We start from the raw sequence: 21,675 nt of genomic DNA, 5'->3' as shown, positions 1-21,675 counted from the left end.
GCCCTCCCTGCCACTGAGGCCTGCCATCCCGGCCGCCCATGCCTGCCCTCCCGTCTGGGTCCCGCCCTGGTAGTCTCCTGCTCCTCTGCCTGCCTGCCACCCGCTGCCCGGCCTGGCCAGGCCTGAGCCCCACTTCCGGGACACTGATGCGAGGTGTGGAGATAGGGGAGGGCAAGAGGGGAAAGAGGGAGGGAAAGGGAGGAAGAGGGAAGGAGAGGGCAGCCCAGACCAGGGAGCAAAACAAGGAAACACGAGCTGGGTTTCTGTGGATGTTTATTGATTATTGTTTATTGATTATTCCACTTTCCTGGTAGAAACCGGGAAAACATTTCTTCTCCACGAGTCTCCCTTAGACCTAGACCTGTAGAGCAATCCTGTTGGTGACGGATGAATTTAAATTAAAACATTCAGTCTTCTCCTGACTCCATCGACCAATCTTTCCTTCAAAACTTTTAAACCAGGCCGGGTGCCAGTGACCCATGCCTGTAATCCTTGCTACTCAGGGGGCTGAGATCTGAGGATCTCGGTTCAAAGCCACCCTGGGCAGAAAAGTCCATGATACTCATCTCCAGTAAACTACCAGATAACTGGAAATGGTGCTGTGGCTCAAGCGGTAAGAGTGTTAGCCTTGAGCTGAAGAGCACACGGACAGCGTCCAGGCCCAGAGTTAAGTCCCACAGCAGACAAAAAAAAAAAAAAATTAAACCAGGGAGTCAGCAAACGGCCACGGCGACTGGAGGCCAGGAATTCAGAGACACGTGCCATCTTCACAAAGCTTCCACCCAAGGTTGGTCTATGTGGACTTTCATGCTCCCTCATAAACTGCAAACACAAATGAAAAAAGAATAGTTTGTACTCTTCCTCTCCCTCCCTGCCTCCTTCCTTCACCCACTCTAACCTCATCCCTGCTTGCCCAAATAATACTCCGGAAACAGTAAGGAGATCTTAATGAAACTCATGCTAGAAAACACAGAGACAAAAACAAAAACAAAAACCACTTAAGACAAAATGAGGCCAGAAAGGGGACTGTGCCTCAAGTTGTACAATTCCATCCTAAGTTAAAAAGCTAAGGAACAGCGCCAAAGCCCGAAATTCAATCCCTATAACCAGCACAAAAAAGGGAGGGGGGGGTTAAAGAAAAAAAACATGGATGCCTATTTCCACACTATCCCACACATGGTGTTTACATGTCACAGCTGGCATTTCCGATATAAACAGCAGAAGGCACCCTAGGACCTGGGACGGCATCAAGAGCCCCAGTATGGCTCTGAATGGAAAATATTCCACAGATATTCTCTTGCCTGCCTTCTCATTGAAACATTGGAGAACATTCTACATCGGTCATTTAGCACAGGGAAGAGCACAACTACTACAGAAATACCTAGAAGTGAAATGACAGGGTCATAGTATAAGACATCTGTTATTTTGACGAATTCTCCTACAGTGGCTTCCTAATTTTGTGTGCCTCTACCCACAATGCATGCCAACAACTCTCTGAACTGAGAATGTGGAAATGAACTCAACACAAAACTCATTAATAAAGTACCAGGCCCAGCATGTGTGAGGCTCCTGGGTCCCATACCCAAATCTACAATGCAGTTCAGAATATGGAAATGGTAGATGAACTCAGACCTACTGTGTATTTTCCTAACACCTAGCATAATTTACAGAGCTTCAACAATTAGTTACATTTTCCTTCCTTGTTGACATCTTTGGATTGTGTGCCTCTCACATCATTCAGTGGTCTATTCTTGATCTATTGAATCTCTTTGTCTCTGGACAGTTTTGCAGCTTATCTTTGGAATCTTAGGGAGGTTTGTACTGATTTCCTTTGAAACATTTCAATTTATCTGACTTTTCTTTGATGGCTTATGGATTTGTTACCCTCTATAGAACCTACTAATCTTCAGGCTTCTTCCTGTCCAGCCCAAACGTCACAGTGTCCTTTGCTGACACCTTCTTCACTTAGCCTCTGAGGCTCCAGGGCTCACTGCATGCTTGGGACACCCACTCTATATAGACAGCTCTCATGTTGATCATGTGAGGCCTGTGCTTATGTTGCCCCAAAGGTTATGAGGAGTGTCTGACACTCAGATGTGCCTCGGGTTATTATCTCAAGTCAGGAACATCAAAACCCCAGACTCTGGCTTATCTACACTATTTGCCTAGGGCTCAGTGAGTACCGGTAGAGGCTGGATTCTCATGGATGCCCTTGTGCAAGTTTGCACTCCAGATGGACAGTATCTTCTCAGAGCCACGTACTGTGAGCCTCCACCTCCATGTCTCCTGGGATCTGGATATGGTGAGCCTCTCTGTGCATTCAGTTACCCTCCAACACCAGTGGTTTCATGCATGCCTTCACATACTCTAGCAGCAAGACCCTGCAATCAAGTTGATTCATACCCTGTCATGGGACCTACAGAGGTTGGTTGCAGCCTCTGGTAAACCCTCAAGATCATGAGTTCAAGGCCAAACAATGAAACCCTCTCCAAAAATAACATGTGCAAGATCATTAGCCATAAGGTAAATGCAAATGAAAGACACAAGACCACTTCAGAAGTGGCAGAAAGTAGGAGGTGGGGTCTACAAGGAGAATGTAGGTCACTGGGTGCTGTTTCCTAAGACCCCAGACTGAGATGCTTCAATGGAGCAATTCTTCATGGCACACAGGGAAATCATATATATCTAATTTATTCCTAAACCCTGAAACTCAGATTCTATCTTGGCTGCACAAATGACTACAGAACAATTATGGAGAATGGACCATATCAAACTCATATAGGAAAAAATAAATACAGACACAAACTTTATGCCTTACACAAAAATTCACTCAAGATAGTCCATACCAGGGTACAGTGGCTCAAATCTGTAACCCTAGCTGCCTGGAGTATAGATAAGGGGATGATGGTTAAAGGCCACACTGGGCATAAAAGTTCACAATGCTTCATCTCAACTAATGGCTGGTGATGATGACTCACACCTGTTAATGTTGCCACAGGTTGAGCAAATGGTTGGAATAGTGTTATGTGCCTGTTGTCCTCAGCAATGTATAGGGAAGTACAGGTGGGAAGATCACAATCCAGGCTGGGTGTAAAGCAAGACCCTACCTTAAAAATAACAGGCACAGGGCTGGGAAGGTGGCTCAGTGGTAGAGCGCTTGCCTTTCTTGCATGAGGCCCTGGGTTCAATTCCTCAGCACCACATAAGCAGAAAAAAAAGCCGGAAGTAGCACTGTGGCTCAAGTGGTAGACCGCTAGCCTTGAGCTGAAGAGCTGAGGGACAGCGCCCAGGCCGAGTTCAGGCCTCACAACCAGACCCCAAAAAAAAAAATAAATAAAAGAAGTCTCATCGTTCCAAGATGTCCTTTAAAATGGTTAAGGTTCATCAGAATGGACATCCATACACCTCTTTTGGCAGGGGACAAATCCAGAAAAGGGAGAGGTGAAGGTAGGACCTATTGTCAAGCTCTTGAGGGCATAGGTCCTGTCCCACAGGGACAGAGTGGGACAAACAGGGCTCTGATCACTGCGTAGGTAGGTGTCCCAGCTAAGCAGGCCATCCCACACAAGTGTCAGCTCCAAGCAGACTTGTCCACTTTCCCAAAGACAGACATGATACAGCTAGCTAAATCAGGTATTTAGAACTCGCAGAGCCTATGGCTTTGCCCAGAATATGAAGGATAAAATTGTCTTGGAGATCCTCAAACAGCTTGTCTGTGGCCAACTCCATCACTGACTTCCGAATTTCTGCATATCTAGGCCCTGTTGGACACAAGAAAGGCCGTAGGCAACAGCAGGAAGATTTCCTGGCACAACTATAGTATGCATACTCATGGCAGCTGAAGGTACAGAAGTTGCTGCCACCACCCTAGAAGTCATGAAGGGGGGCAGCTGGGTGGGGATCTGAGGCCCAGTCTTCCTCCAGCAGGTAGATGGGTGGCTGTCCCCAACAAAGGCACTCAGTATTCACTCTGATGTGGCTCTAGGAGGATGAGTCCATATTCTCCTCCCCTTCATGGACTCACTGGGCGGCGGGGGACCGGCGTGAGGGCCTTCAGACACTGCGTTCCAAGGTTCTGTTCCTTTAGCTGCACCATTTCTAACCCACTCTCCAAAATTTCTTTTCTTCTTTGGTGCCAGTTCTATTCAGGAGTATCACGCTACCACTTGAGCCACAGCTCCAGTTCTGGCTTTTTTTGGTAGTTTGGTAGAAGTAAGAATCTCACAGACTTTGCTGCCTGGGTTAGCTTCAACCCACAATCCTCAGATATCAGCCTCCTGGGTAGCTAGGATTACCTGTGTGAGCCACTGCAGTGCAGCCAAAATTCCCTTTTCTATGACAGTCAAGATTCTCCATGTCCTGACTCCACCTTCAGGTCTTCCATTAATGGTTCCACATCGCACATGCACAACCAATGGAAAGGACCAGCTTGGGAGTGTCTGAAAGGAAGACTGGGGTCTGATGTTGAGCATACCCAACCCACGCACGGCTCTCCTCTGCCATGGACAGCTAGGCAGATGGGCAGATGGCTGGTCACAGACACACAGAATTACAGTCTACTCCTTAGCTTTTACAACCACCAAGAAATTCAGCTTCTAGGAATTTAGCATGAAGAAATAACCAAGCAAAGAGCAAAGGGAAGAGAAAAATGGATGCTTAGTCTGATGCTGTTTATGAAACAGACACTGGAAATAGTCAATGACCATCACTAGAGTAGCGGAGAAGTCAATCAACACAACCCCATAATGAAACACTAGCACAGGACTGAGAGTCAGGCATGAATTTACATGCTAGATTTGGACGGATGTCAAGATGCATAATTAAGTGGAAAGTGGGACACATACAAAACACTGAACTTTAATATAGTTGAATAAAACAGTCCTTTTGCAGTCACAATGAAGTGCCACCTGGCACAGAAATCCACTCGAGCCCAACCTTCCGGGACAAGCTCCTGAAAACATTTTCCTCTCGGTACTCAAGGGAAATACTCCTAAACACAGCAACACGAGAAGTCTCCCCATACCTTACAGTGATAACAAATGGATGGGGAAGGCCTTGTGCACAGAGAAGTAGGAAGGGACATTCTATTCTCTGGAATCCTTGCTGACAGAACTTATCAGTAGCTTAAGTATGATTTATCACTTCACAAACAGAACAGACATTCCTTCAACTTGACCCCATGAATATGTGCCAGATGCTTCCTTCTATATAGACAATTACCAACTAAACTATTCAAAGAAGCCTTGCAGTTTCAGGGGAAAAAACCCTTCATGATCCATGAAGAACCTCTCATTTTATTCAGGAAAAAGCTCTGCAACTTGTGTTGAACAGCTGGGCAATCCACATCTCCTTCTCTGGCGCTGGCTTGGACCCCCAGGGCTGCCTTGGCCCAGGCTGCCCCCTGAAAACTCAAGGAGCATTCTGGCTCCCCAGACAGCATCACAAGAGACCTTGTTGCGAGACCACTGCACCTGAAAAACAACACAGCAGTACACGTGGACATGTGTTCCGCCAGGCTCCAAGACTCTCTGGCCTCAGGAGAACCCCTGCCCAGTCTGAGGCTACTTATGTCCCACCATGAGTCATATTTACTCCTCTTCACTGTTTCCTTCATTTAAAAAAGCACTAATTAAGCCCTCCTCAGCCATTAGCTGTGTATCAGGGTTAGGAGAAAAACAAGCAGGTCTTACCTGGCTGGAGGGCAGGGGATGGCTCAGCTCCATGGTAGACACAGGCACAAACTCTGCAGAGCTAAGAAAGGTACAGGGTCAGAACAAGCTACGTATCAGGGGATTAATCCATACACAATTCTAATCTGCACATCAGGACAGGTTATGGCTCAAGGTGCCAAGACCCCCAAGTCATATACCTACAAATCATAAGCCAGTTGAGGGGTTCAATTCCAATGAACGCTCTTTCTGTGTTGACGGTTAGCTAGGAGGGGAATGTGGTTCACAGCAGGAGATGGCAAAGAAGGGATGGGTCTGAGTTGAGAGTCTATCTGGACCGAGTCAGGGAAAACAGGAGGGACAGCAGAGACTAGACAGGCACAGTGGTCAATGCCAACACATACACACTATCACATGACCTGACCATTACACTCCTAGGAGTGCTCCATGGGAAATGAAGGAGGCTACCAAGAGGAACTATGTGCAGGAACGTCCGTGAAGACCTTCTATGAGATTTCACCAAACCACAGACACGGAATGCCAGCCACAAGAGAACGCCCTACAAGGCCACCCACCCACACTGGTGATTAAGTCTCAGCAATAAAATGAATTATTGATATACTCAACAACAAAGGGAATCTCAAAAGTTACACGAAACGGAGCCAGAGAAAATGGAAGCAAAAGAAAAAACCTGAGTACTAAGTATAGAATTCTATCCACATAATGCTCTATACAATACAGTTTGTATTTTTTGTGCCAGTCCTAAAATTTGAACCCAGGGATTGGGTGCTGTCCTTGAACTATTACCTTTTTTTTTCTCGATGCTAGTGCTCTACAACTTGAGCCATGGTTCCACTTCTCTTTTTTTTTGTGTGCATAAACTGGTCCTGGAGCTTCAATGCAGGGCCTGGATACAGTTGCTGAGGCTTTTTTGCTCAAGGCTAACACTCTACCACTTTGACCCATGGCTCTACTTCCGGTTTTTAGGTGGTTAACTAGAGATGAGTCTTATAGACTTTCCTGCCAGCCTCCTGAATAGCAAGGATTACAGGCATTAGCCACTGGCACCCAGCTTCGGGTAATAATTTTGACAACACTGGTAACTGATCTAAAGGCCTCATCTTTTCTATACAGGTGCTTTACCACTTGAATCATGCCCCCAGTCCCACTACAACTAGTCTTCACTGACAGAAGCAGATCTGTGGTTCTGTGGTGGCAGAGTCCTGTTGGGTGAAGGCAATAAGTACATTCACAACCTCCACCAGACTCTGTGGCTTCACAGTATACGTGAAAATCACACAGAGAAAACTGTGGCTTGTTCAACCTACACACTTGCAAGTAAGATGTTTGAAGAAGGATTCAACCAGCTACCAGTGGTTCATGCCTGTAATCCTAGGTATTCAGGAGGCTAAAGTGTGAGGACCACAGTTCAAAGCCAGACCAGGCAGGGAAGCCTACAAGACTCATCTCCAATTAGACACCAAAAAGTTTTTAAGTGGAGCTGTGGCTCAGGTGGTTGAGCACCAGCCTTGAGAAAAAAAACTCAGGGAAAGTGTTGAGGCAGGAGTTCAAACCTCAGGACTGGCACACACGAAAGCGTTCACAGCCATCACATCAGGGGACTACAGGTAGGAGGCATGGGGAAAAGAGAAAATGTCAACGTAGCCATATGGATAAACCACAGTGGATACACCCCATCTGACTGTGACTGTGAATGCAAAAGCGACTGAATCTGTGTGGTTTGGATTCTTTTACAACTCTGTTATCTCAACAAGCAAAGCATTGATGTGGGGAATGTTTCTCCTATGTTACATACTCCTTTATGTTTCTTCCATTACTGGGCACCCACTTGAATCATATGACCTTTAGTTCCCAAATTAAGAGGATCCCACATCCTGAGGACATTGTCCTGCTGACTCCCTAGCATAAATAGGACATGTGTCCTCTTCAAAAAAAAGACCATACCATCGTACTGTCCCATCCCTTTCTTCAACCTGCAGTCTCCTGGTCCCGTTCTGCAGCATGGGGGCCTCCATTATCATCTCTCCACCCAAGGACCCTGAACCAACCCATCGACCATCCACTGTCTCTGCATTCCCTCATGTGGTTTAGTCAGCTCTGTACCTCTGAACATCCAAAATATCGACATTGTCACCTGGGCTATAGAACCTCTCCTGGGCTATTTGAACTCCTCCCAAGCCTCATCCAAACTACAATTTGGAAGGTAATTCCATAGCCTGTGGGGAAGAAACACCAGAAATTGGCTAATGGGGCCCAAGGTAACATTGAGTGACTGAGCACAATCCAAAGGATGGGATGCCCGCATCTGCTGTGATGTCTAGGCAAACCACTCTGCTTTAAGAAGAAGCAGGATGAAGGGACTGTTACAGTTTTTGAGGACCAGAAAGAAAAGGTCAGATCTGCATAGACCAAGGTGATAAGTCTATAAATCAGCTCTACCCCACCTCATAGCCTGCAGAGAATGTCTCCAGACCTCCAGCCTCACCTGGGGGAGATGAGACACTCACAGGCCTGCAGTGGAGGCTGTGTCACCAGGAAGCGGCGCCCCTCTGCCTGCCCACCACTTGAACCAGGGCCTTCTTCTGAGTACATGACCTGGGGATTGTCACGACGTGTATCAGTATATCCTGCAGGTAAAACACACACACGCACACACACACACACACACAACCTGCTGGGAAGGAGGAGCGTGACACGCATGAAACTACGGCCTCAAGTCAGTCATCGGGCACTGTTCTTGGATCTAAACCCTCCAGAGCAAAGAACTGTCGGAACGGCAACAGTAACAACCTTTGAGTCTTCAGAGATCACATGAAAGTCAGGCAATGCTCATTTCAACCTGTGTTTTGCAACTCCAGAACTCCTGACAGCCAGTGCCAGAGCCTACAACACAGTCATTCAGGTCTGAGTAGGCACATGTGTAGGACAGAAGAGGCCTGTTTCTGTCTAAACTAAGTCCATGGGTGGCATGGACTTTAAAAAGCCTAGCCTCAAACAAAGAAACATAGACAGACCATGGTGAGAGTCATGCTTTGCTCCCTTCTAGCCACCAGAATGACCACCTAACCTGGTAGATGGATGCACAGGACCTTCTGATGTCAAAGGCCCCTTCCTGACTACCCAGTGTGTGACTCTCCCTCTACTTCTGCTGACTCCTCATCCACACAAGACTTAAAGGGATTCTGAGTAGAGAAAACAAAGCTCTGGTATCAACTTGGACATTCAAGATCACAGGTAATAAAACAGTAAATCATAAATTCTCTCCTGGAGAAAAACAAAATCAGAAGCACCACATTCAATGTCTGCAGTTCTGCAGAGTGAGGAAAAACAGCCACATGGCAAATGCCTACAGAGTCCATGAGACTCAGGATTTATGACAAGGAATATTACCAAAAAAAATCATAAGCTTAGACAAATTTTCCCCCAAATGTACTATTTCTTTTTATGCCAATGCCTGGGCTTGAATTCAGGGCCTGGGCGCTGTCCCTGAGCTGCTTTTGCTCAAGGCTGGTGCTCTACCACTTGATCACAGCACCACTTCTGGCTTTTTCTGTTTATGAGGCACTAAAGAATCGAACCCAGGGCTTCATGCATGCTAGGAAAGCATTCTACCACTAAGCCACATTCCCAACCCCACAACTTTCTCTTTAAACCAAAAAGCTTAACTGGAAAATGATCTAAAGAGACCCCTATCTAAGGCCATCAGTATGTTTTAGAACACCAGGTAAAAAAATAACCTCAAAACTCCAAGGTAAGATATATAGGTTAGTTGGGTGCTGGTGGCTCAAGCCTGTCATCCTAGTTACTCAGGAGGCTGAGATCTGAGGATCAGGGTTCAAAGCCAGCCTGGGCAGAAAAGCCCATGACGCTCTTATCTCCAATAAGCCACCAGAAAACCAGAAGCGGTGCTGTGGCTCAAGTGGTAGAGCACTCGCCTTGAGCTGAAGAGACAGTGCCCAAGCCCAGAGTTCAAGCCCCACCACCACCAACAACAACAAAAAAGAAACAGAGGTTATCTGCTCAATAATAAACATGTGATTCATCACTAAATGCTACAAAAAATTAACAATGTCTTCAAATTTCTGTCCCTGCCAAATTGTTACTAAAAGGTAAGGGAAAATTAAAGACATTTTTAGAACACGAAAGGATTTAGAACCTTTATCTCACAAAAACCATCTTGCAAAGCTAACTGAAGGTGTTTTTTAACAAAATAAGAGAGTCAAGAGAGAAAAAACTGACAGTAATCTGGAAACAAACTCAGAGAGCAATTAAGGGGGCATTGAACATGATGGCTTTACCCCAGATCTAGGAAGCCATCATTTGCTTGTCAACAGGAGGAGGGGCTCCAGCTGTGAGTTTCAAATGGGATACTGAATACACTAGAAGATATTACTAGAGTATAAGAGCAGATGGCATAAGAAAAAATAAAAGGCGGCTGGGAAGGTGGCTCAGTGGTAGAGCACTTGCCTTGCATGCATGAGGCCCTGGGTTCGATTCCTCAGCACCACATAAGCAAAAAGAATAAAGCCAGAAGTGGCGCTGTGGCTCAAATGGTAGAGTGCTAGCCTTGAGCTGAAGAGCTGAGTGACAGCGCCTAGGCCCAGAGTTCAGGCCCCACGACTGGGGGCCTGAAAAAGAAAAAAGAAAAGGCAATTCACAACTCCAAGAAAACAAAAGCTGAGGGCTGGAAATGTGGCTTAGTAGTAGAGTATTTGCCGGACTAGCATGCATGAAGCCCTGGGTTTAATTCCTCAGTACCACATAAACACAAAAGGCTGGATGTGGTGCTGTGGTTCAAGTGGTAGAGTGCTAGCCTTGAGCAAAAGCAGCTCTGGGACAGTGCCCAAGTCCTAAGTTTAAACCTAGGACTGGCAAAAAAAAAAAAAAAGCTGAAAAGTTATACCCACAGAATACTAAAAAATTCAGGTAACTCCACAGTGCCTTATAAGAGTCTGATGTATTGGAGAGGCACAAACAAATATATAAACAATATTTAAACTTTTAGTTACAAATAAACTTCAGAAACAAACTAAAATAGGACATTTCATTCTGAGTTGAGGATAAAAGAGAAAGTGGTCTAAGGAGCTTACCCTCCTCGAGGCCAGGTGGCACAGTAAGGTGACTTCAGCAGAGTCACAGAGAGGCAGCTGTTCCCTATCACTTCAACTCTTTTCTGTCTCATTTTTCATTTGTGTGTATTTTTCTTCAAATTACAACTTACAAAATCCAGATGTGTATTGGAAGAATCTGTCTTTCTTCTGCACTGCTTCTGGGTCTCATCAAACCACACAGATTCAAGCAAAAATTCATGGCCTCGCCTGATACTACCACAAAACACTGGAGTAGTTGTACTGTAATGATGCTTAATCTCATAGTCTATGAAAACTACACCCACCTGCAGGGCAAGGATCACCAACAGAGGCAATGGGCACGGACATGGTGGAACCTAGTAGGTGCATCCTGGAGTCCAGCCTGCAGCTATGGGCTTGCTGCCCAGGCTGGAAGCAGACTTCCTTGGAGGATGGCAGTGCAAAGGACATCATCCATGACTCAGAGGCAGCCATAGGAGGACCCGGCATGTTGCTGTCCACAGTCAGAGAGCCGAAGCTGGGGCTGAGGCCGACGGGACTGAGGGTGGCAGGGTCATGATCAGGCCCCGTCCGGTACCTTTCGCCTTCTTGGAGAGATCTGAGGTATGTGGAAAACAATGTCCTATGGCAGGCAGAGACAACAAACTCGGGGTTTTTGAGTTCCCCTCCTGATTCAGCCACTGAAGACTGTGGCACCCAGAATGTCACTCATCATGCTGCCCGGACCCTTCCCCCTGAGGTTGGTGCAAAGACTGACCATTGATAGCTATGGACCATGGAGACTTACTAAAGCCATTTACTTGAAGCCTACAATACCTCAGCCCTTTATCCACAATGACTGCCCAAGAAATGTTAAAAACTGAAAATGATTAGCAAGACACATTAATCATGTATAAACAATAGTTAACTTTAAAGTACTATTAGGAAGTAACTGATTAATAGTTTAAGGAATTAGCATTCCACAAATGTTCATGATGTGCTTCTAGGATTTTGTTCAACCTTCCCTCGACCTTCCCAGCAGCACACACGGCCTACCATGAACCCCATTTCACAGGACAGAGTTCAAAGGAACCTCCCTGGTGCCATACACCTGGATGGTACCAGACCCGCGTTATGAGCCAGACATGCCAACACCAAGAGATGCTGTGTCATGAGCCTGTGCAGAAAAGGAAGGGGGTGAAGTGGGCACAGATGATGAGCGGACAACTGTGAGCTGGACCGACCCCAACACTAGGCCTGAGGTGACTGGCACTGGACCAGGCACACTTCCTGTCCTCCTATCACTATCAGGTTGATCCCTCCTCACAAGTGAGCACAGAGAACAGGGAGAGGCTTGGACAACAATGACACACAAGGGTTTGAGAGGTACCCAATGCTGCAACCCCACAAGATACAAACCTGGCAAAACACTACCCAATGATATTGGATTTGTCTTTAGATGGTAAGTCTGGACTGAATATTTTTCCATTTTTTTCTAAGTATTTTATGTCATTAAAAAATTACACATGAGGTCAGGCCATATTTTAGTCAGATTTCAGGGACAAAGCATAAGGTCATACGGAAGTTTCCCATCTAGGACCTTGATGTGGGCTCCTTGGTTTCCCTGCTATGTCACTGGCAGGTGTCCTAGCATTAGGACCTAGCATACCCAGGCCCACTCAACACTCTGTCTCCACTCAAGGAAGTGGAGGCTAAGTAGGTAAGATGGTCCTATGGTCTAAATGTAAGGCCATACCTGGCAGCCAGTGGCTTTGAGATTGAGTTGACTCCAGGAAAGCCCAGGGCAAGGGGCAGTGGACGCCACGAAGCTTGAGTAGGAGACCGTAGATTCCTACCTTCCTCACGTCCTGCTGAAAGCAGATCAGAGAAGAAAGAGCACATGAGGCTGCGTGTTCCGGTCCCCTGCCCAACAACTAAGTGCAGCCCTGCTGGTTAGAAATAGACATGGTCTCATGTCATCCCAACACTGTTCTCTGTCCCTTGGGTCAGACTCTGGTCTGCATCAACAGTCCAGTATTACAATCCTGGAGCTTGGCTCACTTCTCAGATCTATTCACTATCCCTTTCCTTCTGTCCACATGAGGCCTCACTTTCAGAATGGCACCCAAACATATGGTAACCTGAAATACAAGGGAACTACTGGCCCATCATGGCCACTCCTGTGCCAGACGGATCCTGTCATAAATCAGCCCCAAGTACAAGGAGGCCAGATGTCCTGGCAGCTAACCTGACCACTGAGGCCTGCCCACCAATTCTGAGTCACCACAGGGATTGCATGAGGGCTGCAGGAGGGTAGGGTCCCACTCCTTTGTGCTGCAAACTTCTGAAATGGCCTGCTGGGCTGGATCCACGCGCTGGAGAAGGTATCTTTGGCGTCGCCGGTAGTTGGCAAACCAGTTGTGTACTTGCTTAGCTGTCAAGCCTGTCTCCAAAGCCAAAGTCTCCTGCACCAAAACAAGAAGACTTCTGACCCCGAGTTACAAGGGATAATTTGCACACAGGTGGCTGAAACAGCTCAGATGCACCAAAAAAAAATAAGTGAATATGATTCCAGGTTGTCCTGTGCAAGGAGGGCAGACATGGCCATCCGTGCATTAGTACACTGGAGAAAGGATTGTCTCCTGAGCATGTCCTAAGGCAGAGAAAGCAGGGTCTCCATGAACAGGACACACAGGCCTTACCTCCTAAGTTGATCCCAACCCTGAAGTGCTAAAGCCTAAGCATTCCATTCCCTAAGCCAGGAAAAGGGCCAGGCTGAAGGCCTACATTGCCCCTCATCAGAGATCTTCTTTCCTACAGCACTCACTGGCTAAGAATTCCAGGTCAAAGAACTAAGGGCCTCTATAGATTTCAGGGTGAGAAATGGATGATTTTCACATGAGAAGAAAACAAACCTTAGAGAGCAAAATTCAAACAGCACCAGCCCCCCGGGAGGCACACCAACAAAAGATGTATGTGTGGGAGAAAGAAGAAAGAGAAATGTGGAGAAAGGTACAGGAGCCCCAGGAGAGAGGCAGAGCCAAGTAGAGGAAGAAGGAGCCATAGAGGGGGAGGACATGAGGAAAGCCACTTGTTCTTACCCGCTCTGCCTTGCTGGGGTTGGTGCTCACACCTGAGGCAAAGTCCTTCAGAGTCTGACGAACTTCTTGAGGAAAGTTCCGGCTCTTGGGGCTCTTGGGGCATAGGGTAGGGGGTGGTGGGTTCCTGGGGGAAGGGGGATAGTGGAGGAAGCTCTACAGAACAGAAGCATCTGCGCTCTGATTAGGACCTGGTCTTCTGAGGAAGATGATGAGCATGTCCTTCTGTCCCACAAGCCTCCTCCTAGTGGTCCCTTTCTCTGTCTCCACCTTGTGAGACCCACAGCCTCTCTCACAGGAACATAACATCCCCATACGTAGTGACCACAGGACTCTAGCAATCTGCCTGGGAACCCTGTCTCTGGGCCCTAATGATGCTGACAAACATCTCAGCCACCTTGGTCCCTCCTGGTTTGCAACTCCTGCATGCTCTGCATCTGCCTCCTCATGACCCAGTCTCTTCATCATGGCTCTCCTGTCACAGTCCTCTTGTTCTACAGATGGCACAGCCCTTTCCTCTCCTCTTAGCTCCAAACCTCCCACCCTTACCCATGGTGACTTTCTTTGTTCCTGTTTCCAGGGATGTCCCCTGCTGGTCCACCACACTCCCCGATCACGTTTATATCCATAAATGGTCATAATGGGGATGAATATTAACACAATGTCTAATTACAGATGATCATTAAGATATTCGGCACCTATCATTTGCCAAGCATGCGGTTAAACAAGGGACACGTAACTCTCCTGAACTGTCAACGTTCTCACGCCGCTCTTTAAAGGGTCCAGCAGCCACAAGGGCAATCTGGAGCAGAGACATGGGAATTCGCTGATAACCTAAGACATGTGACGCAGCTCCCACTTGCCCTCCAAGTCAATCAACCATGTCCATGTGCTCCTAGCCCAGCCAGTCCAGTGGGATGCCCACCAATGGGCTCTGCCTCAGTCTCCCTGCAGAGGAGCCTCTTTTTCCAGCTACCACCTAACAGAAGTGGAAGGAAGAGTGCGGTGTAATGATGGAAGCACAGTAGGTCCTACTGCTCATTAACAGTGTGACAATCTGCTTATTGAGACCTCCTCCCACTGTCCCCTCATTTCAGGGTTTGGATGGGAGATCTACTTCTCAGGGGCCCAGGGAACCAGCAGAGAAAGTTTTTCTGTGGAATACAATGAAGAGGTACCTCTTTCTGCATCGGAACTTCTGCACAGGGCTTAGGGTGGCTACGCCTAGCCTCCTCATGGCCAGGCAGTAGTGGATGTCATTCCAGAGCTGCACCAGCTCCTGACTGCCGCCTGAAACCCGGCACTCCTGTGGGAAGAGCTTGCTGAGTGCTAATTACCCCTGCCTACCCTGGAGCATGTAGAGACCTCTACCCACCCACACCAACCCACCTTGAGTAGAGTAGTGGAAAGACCAGACACCTGAGTTCAAACACATTTATCCACAATGTGCCATTGTACTCAAGTAGTAAAGATACATTGATCCCCACCAGACCTTAGACCAGCCATTTACTACAGAAGCTGTGGCAGACACTTCATGTCAGTCATGAATAGACAAGTCCTCACACACACATGCATATAAAACATTCAAAGAAGCAGGGCACCGGTGGCTCACACCTGTCATCCTAGCTACTCAGGAGGCTGAGATCTGAGGATAGCGGTTCAAAGCCAGCTTGGGCAGGAAACTCTGTGAGACTCTTATCTCCAATAAACTACTAGAAATGAAAGTGGTGCTGTGTCTCAAGCAGTAGAGCACTCGCCTTGAGCTGAAGAGCTGAGGGACAACGCTCAAGCCCAGAGTTCAAGCCCCATGATGGGGACACACACACACACACACACACACACACACACACACACACACACACACACACACACTCAAAGAAACAGATAATCCAAGTTCTCAGCTGCACCTTACAGGCGGGAAATTGAGGCGCAGAAAAATCCCATGATTTACCTCTAGCCATACAGCAAGAGAAAGAACAATGGTCGAAGCAATGGGGACCGATTCGACACGCAATGTTTGACAAACATCACACCTGGCTATTACATGAGCTGTCTGCCGGTTTCTCTATCCCCGTCTGCAACCCCTCCCGCCCCGTCCTACCTCCAGAAGCTGGCAGGCTGCCTGCAGCTGCTCCTGCTGAACCAAGACACGGGCACAAGCCAGGACCACGGCCCCATTGTCCAGAAGGTGCGGACGAAGTTGGCTGGCGAGAACAGCTGCCACCAGGGGTCGCAGATGCGTGGGGTCATCCCGAAGGTCCCAGCACAGCTTCGCCGCAAGGGTTACCAGCTCTGCTGGGGGCGGACAGGAAGCCCCGTGCCTCCTCAGCAGCCTCAGGAAGTTCTGCATCCGGTACCAGGCAGCCCGCTCTGCCAACACACAGCAAGCAGACGGCGCTAGCACAGACCCGTGTCCCGGCACTGGTCCTCGGGGTAACGCCTGACCGTCCACCCAGGGACACTCGAAGGTGACAGGAGCTGGCCGGGTACGAGGCGGGGTGGTCGATGTGCCCCCCGATTTCACCCCAGCCCTGCTCCGAACAGCTGGCCGCGCAGAGGCCCGCCCGGTGCTGCCTGCTTTCAGGCCCCTCCTCTGCCCTCTGCCCTGCTCGCTCCTCCCGTCTCCGGACCCTTCCCCTCCTCTGGGTTCTGTCTGGAGCCCAGGGGACACAGGCGCTCTTGGGGGCTGCAACCTCTTCACCCCCTTCACGGTACACGTCTTTAGGAATCGGAATTCGCAGGCCAGGCAAAGGCCTGGTGAGCGGCGCCCGCCCACTGCCGCACGCGCCCCTCGGCGGCCCCGCCGGCCCGCCGGCCGGCTCCGCGGGCGAGGCCGGGCCGCGGGCGCTCGGGGCCGGCGCCGGCCTCCTCCGAGCCCCTTCGGGGCCTGAGCTCTGGAGTGGGGCCGGACACCCACTCCGCAGGCGGCGGGCCCGGCCGGTGCGCTCCGGCAGCGGCTCTGCCCGCAGCGGCTCTGCCTACCCGTCCGCCCCGCGGTCCGGTCCCCCCGCGCCCCGCGCCGGCCGGGAAGGACGGGGCCTCCGCCGACCCCTGACGGGGAAGGGGCCCTCTGAGGACCCACACGTCCTCCAGCGACGCGCCGGTCGGGGCGCGGTGGGAACCCCGCGGAAGGATGGGCTGGGGCCGCGGCCCGAGCCTGCGAGGCCCCGCGGGGCTGCTCGCGCGGAACAGGCCGCCCGTACCTGTCGGTGTGCGGCTCCGACGTTCGCCGAGATCCTGACGCCAGCTCACGTAAGCTCAGTTCTCAGCCGGCGCCACGCGCCACACCTCTAGCGTCCGCGAGGCCCCGCCCCCCGCGCGGCCCGCCCCGCGCCCCGCGAGGCCCCGCCCCGCGCCCCGCGAGGCCCCGCCCCGCGCCCCGCGAGGCCCCGCCCCGCGCCCCGCGAGGCCCCGCCCCGCGCCCCGCGAGGCCCCGCCCCGCGCCCCGCGAGGCCCCGCCCCGCGCCCCGCGAGGCCCCGCCCCGCGCCCCGCGAGGCCCCACGCTGGCCAGCTCCCTTCCGGCGGATGCCCGCGGGCGCCCCCAGCCTGCTCGGGATGGCTACAAAGTATCCACCCGGCGGGGTCCGGCCGAACGCGGGGCCCGGGGCCACAACCCCACCGCGCCGTCGAAACCCCTGCGGGAGGAGAGCGCCCGGCCGCCTAGGCGGGCTCCGAGGCCCGGCTGCCTGCCCGGCAAGCGGCAGCTCTGAGGCCTCGGCCGTCTGAAGCGCTGAGGGCAACGCGGCCTCGAGCTCTCAGGGGCCAGAGCCCCTGCAAACCTCCCATGCCCGCGCCGCCCTAACCCAGCCACGAGTCGGAGGCCAGCTCGGGAAGCACGGTCCTCACCCCACCTCCGGGCGACCGGAGTCCCGGGCCCACCTCCGGGTAACCGGAGTCCCGACCCCACCTCCGGGCGACCGGAGTCCCGACCCCACCTCCAGGAAACCGGAGTCCTCACCCCACCTCCGGGCGGGCGACCGGAGTCCCGACCCCACCTCCAGGAAACCGGAGTCCCGACCCCACCTCCAGGAAACCGGAGTCCTCACCCCACCTCCGGGCGGGCGACCGGAGTCCCGACCCCACCTCCGGGCGACCGGAGTCCCGACCCCACCTCCGGGCGACCGGAGTCCCGGGCCCACCTCCGGGCGACCGGGAGTCAAGTGGAGCTCCGCGGTGAGTGGCAGGCCAGCGACAGCGCCCAAGCCCGCGTTCAAGACGGGGCCGGAGGGACCCGGCCGTTCCTCTGGCGTCGCTGTGCGAGTTGAAGCGTCGAGAGGACCCGGAGCTTAGAGCTCGACACGGCCCCGAACTGGCACCGCTGATCCCCGTGAACGTGGCCACACGCTTCGGCCTCACGGACCAACACCCCCGGCGCGCGCGTGCACGCGCACGCACTGCGAGCGCCCTTCCAGCAAAGGAAGGAAGCCGAGGGCCACCGCTCCCCAAACGCAGCCCCGGGGAAGGAGCCTTCGTGGACACCGCTGGCAGTGGCTAGGGCTGGAGCGCTGCCTTGCGGGCATGAGGCGCTGGGTTCGATTCCTCAGCACCACAACAGCAGGAAAAGCCAGAAGTGGCGCTGTGGCTCAAGTGGTAGAGCGCTAGCTTTGAGCTGAAGAGCTGAGGGACAGAGCCCAGGCCCTGAGTTCAGGCCCCGCGACCAGACACACACCCCCCCAAAAAAAAGAAGTAAGTGTATTTCACAAATATAACCTTCATATCTTTTCCTTTTCTAGTGCTGGAAAAGGAGACCGGGACTAGAAAGTCTTACAAGCCAATGATAAAAGTTTATTGATTTAAATGGTTGTATAATGATTCCTATATTTACCTATTTCCCACTTAACATAAAGCACTAATCTAGCAATTTTCTCTCACACGCAGTATTTGACTTCTATCTTTAAAATTATATTAGCACTCTGGCTTCTACTAGATAAGGTTGCATGTGCATTGCATTAGATGACATAGCAAACTAAAACCTACCTAACCTAGGGTAGTATTAAACAAAGATTTGTTTCTAACACATTTATAAGATTATTTCTTTGTTGCTTTGTATGTCCCTCCCCCATGGTATAACCCCTGCTTTCACTGTATTGAGGTTGTATAATTTGTGGAGAAGGGAAAAAACAAATCGTTTAAATAGGGATACAGTGGATCCATTGCAACAATAACATGTACAAGTCCTTATGTGGAAAAACGAACTTTACAACTTTGGGGGGGGGAAGGATTAGGTGGGGGGTGAGGGGAGGATGGGAAGGGATGGGAAGGGGAAACAAAGGAGGAGGCTACAATGCTTGATAAGAAATGTACTCATTATCTTGCCCGTGTAATTGTAACCCCTCTGTACAGTATTTTCACAATGAAAAAGAGATGACAGAGCAATGAGATATGCAAAAAAATTTAAAAATAAAGATTTGTGTCTTACTTTAAGCTACCTACCTTGGTATATTGAGGACAAAATATACTTTATTGTGTTCCATTCATGGGGCTTGAAGTAAGAGCCTGAGCACTGTCCCTGAGCATTTGGTCAAGGTTTGCTCTACCACTTGGGCACTTTTGGCTGCTTGTTAAGAGTCTCATGGACTTTCCTGCCCAGGATGGCTTTGAACTACAATCTTCATATCACTGGCAGCTGGCTGACAAAATGCACTTTCCCTATGTTTCCCAAAGTTACAATATATACCTTTTTTTTTTTTTGTCAGTCATGGGGCTTGAACTCTGGACTTGGGCGCTGTCCCTGCACTCTTCAGCTCAAGGCTAGTACTCTACCGCTTGAGCCACAGCACCACTTCCAGTTTCTAGTGGTATATTGGATATAAGAGTTTCACGGACTTTGCTGCCCGGGCTGGCTTTGAACTGTGATCCTCAGATCTCAGTCTCCTGAGTAGCTAGTTACAGGCGTGAGCCACTGGTACCCGGCTACAAATATATCTTTTTGTTTGGGGGGGGGCGGGGGGTCTGGTCATGGGGCCTAAACTCTGGGCCTGGGTGCTGTCCCTCAGCTCTTCAGCTCAAGGCTAGCACTCTACCACTTGAGCCACAGCACCACTTCTGGCTTTTTTCTTTTTGCTTATGTGGTGCTGAGGAATCGAACCCAGGGCCTCATGCATGCAAGGCAAGTGCTCTACCACTGAGCCACCTTCTCAGCCACAATATATATCTTTTTATGCAAGGTTTCTCATCTCTTCTCTAAATCATTTTTCTTCAAACCAGAAATCCTGAGACCAGAAAACATCACAGGAATTACACATTCATAAATCATTACTTTTCTCATTTCAAGTAATAAAGACACTTTGGAAAAACAACATGAGCTGCTTAGAAGAATGTGTACTGTGTTGTTTTAGGGTGAAAAACTCAGTAAATGTCAGTTAGTTCCGCTTGAAGTATGGCCTCACTTAATTCAGTAGCTTCTTTGCCAATCCTCTGGTTGGTAGACCTGTCCTTTGGTGAGAGTGGAGTGTTAAAGTCTCCTAGTATTATCATATTGGGATCTATTTTATTCTATAAGTTTGAGAGTATTTGGTTAACATATTTGGATCCTCCAATGTTTGGGGAATATAAGTTGATGATGGTAAAATCCTCCTCTTGGATTGCTCCCTGTATTAATATGTAGTGTCCTTCCTTGTCTTTTTGTATTGATTTTAATGAAATCAATGAGATTGCTACTCCTGCTTTCTTACTGGGGGCATTTGATTGGTAGATGCTTTTCCAACCCTTCACTCTGAGTTTGTTTGTATGTTTGGCTGAGAGGTGGGTCTCCTGAAGGCAACAGAAGGATGGGTCATGTTTTCTGATCTAATCTATAGTTCTTTTTCTTTTGATTGGTGAATTAAGACTGTTAATATTAAGAGATAGTATAGAGAGATGCATTGTGATCCCTGTCATTCCATGTTTTCCTATGTTTTTCTTCTTTCCTTTCCTCCTGTGCTTGCTCAGACTTCTATTAATGCCTGTCTGGTGCTAGTCCCCATTCCTGGTTGCTTTCTTCAGCTTGTGTTCCCCCTCTTAGTATTCTTTATAAAATGCTGGCTTAATGTTTATAGATTCATTTAGTTTTTCTTTACTATTAAACATTTTCAGTTCTCCATCGAATGTGAATGCTAGCTTTGCTGGGTATATCAGTCTGGGTTGGCAGTTATTGGTTCTTAGGGGTCGCATGGTACTTTCCCAGGCCTTTCTTGCATTCAGTGTTTGTATGGAGAGATCTGCAGTGGTTCTAATTTTTTTTCCCATTGTAGTATAGCTCCTTCTTCATTTTGCTGCATGCAAGGTTGTTTCCTTATTATTCAGATCTATCATTTTTACTATAATTTGTCTAGAAGTGTTTCTGCTATGGGCTCCTGATGGGTTTTTTGTTTTTGTTTTTGCCAGTTGTGGGCGCTGTCCCTCAGCTCTTCAGCTCAAGGCTGGCGCCCAACCTTTGAGCCACAGCAACACTTCTGGCCCTTTCTGCTTATGTGGTGCTGAGGAATCAGATCAAGGGCCTCATGCACAAAAGACAAGGATTCTACCGCTGAGCCATCTTACCAGCCTGAGCTCCTATTATCAGGGGCTGGTGGCCTGAGCTGTCCAATTCCCTGCCTGGGATATATGGGTTGGGTTCTGGTGGGGTTTGGGCTTCTGGTTCTCTTGGCTTGGACACCCAGGTCTTTTACTGTCATAGGCTTGATTCACAGGGGGTGCAATTTTGTTTTCCCCCCTCTATGGAGGCGTATGCTCAGCTTCTGACTTCAGTTGGGAGGAGTTGGCTGTGTTGCTCAAGCACTGGTCCCCAGACCTGGTCCTGGCCCCCTGCCTGGGGCACGCCAGTTTGACCTGTGCTG

The 21,675-nt window shown here is 49.7% G+C and overlaps 1 protein-coding gene across 11 annotated transcripts in view; it reads right to left on the bottom strand.

The window, feature by feature from the left end:
• Positions 1-271: 271 nt before the first annotated feature.
• The window catches only part of LOC138821754 (anomalous homeobox protein-like), a 28,852-nt gene continuing 7,448 nt past the window's right edge, over positions 272-21,675 (bottom strand). The window contains exons 1-9 of one of the 11 annotated variants that reach the window (XM_070014175.1): positions 17,998-18,148; positions 15,959-16,227; positions 15,036-15,163; positions 13,861-13,984; positions 13,008-13,224; positions 12,516-12,630; positions 11,086-11,402; positions 8,176-8,285; positions 5,727-5,751 (exon numbers count right to left, since the gene is read on the bottom strand). In XM_070014175.1, the coding sequence (XP_069870276.1) occupies positions 8,194-8,285; positions 11,086-11,402; positions 12,516-12,630; positions 13,008-13,224; positions 13,861-13,984; positions 15,036-15,163; positions 15,959-16,207 (1,242 nt within the window). In that variant the 5' untranslated portion in view covers positions 16,208-16,227; positions 17,998-18,148 and the 3' untranslated portion in view covers positions 5,727-5,751; positions 8,176-8,193. Of the gene's footprint in view, positions 823-4,882; positions 5,472-5,690; positions 5,752-8,175; positions 8,286-11,085; positions 11,403-12,515; positions 12,631-13,007; positions 13,225-13,860; positions 13,985-15,035; positions 15,164-15,958; positions 16,228-16,839; positions 16,925-17,060; positions 17,086-17,997; positions 18,149-21,675 lie in introns of those variants that run through there. The other 10 variants (XM_070014178.1, XM_070014177.1, XR_011370209.1 and 7 more) reach the window with 10 other exon arrangements.

The sequence above is a fragment of the Dipodomys merriami genome, unplaced genomic scaffold (genome assembly GCF_024711535.1).
Source record: "Dipodomys merriami isolate MVZ:Mamm:240054 unplaced genomic scaffold, mDipMer1.0.p SCAF_935, whole genome shotgun sequence".
NCBI lineage: Eukaryota > Metazoa > Chordata > Mammalia > Rodentia > Heteromyidae > Dipodomys > Dipodomys merriami.
This window is presented reverse-complemented; position numbering and strand designations above follow the sequence as displayed.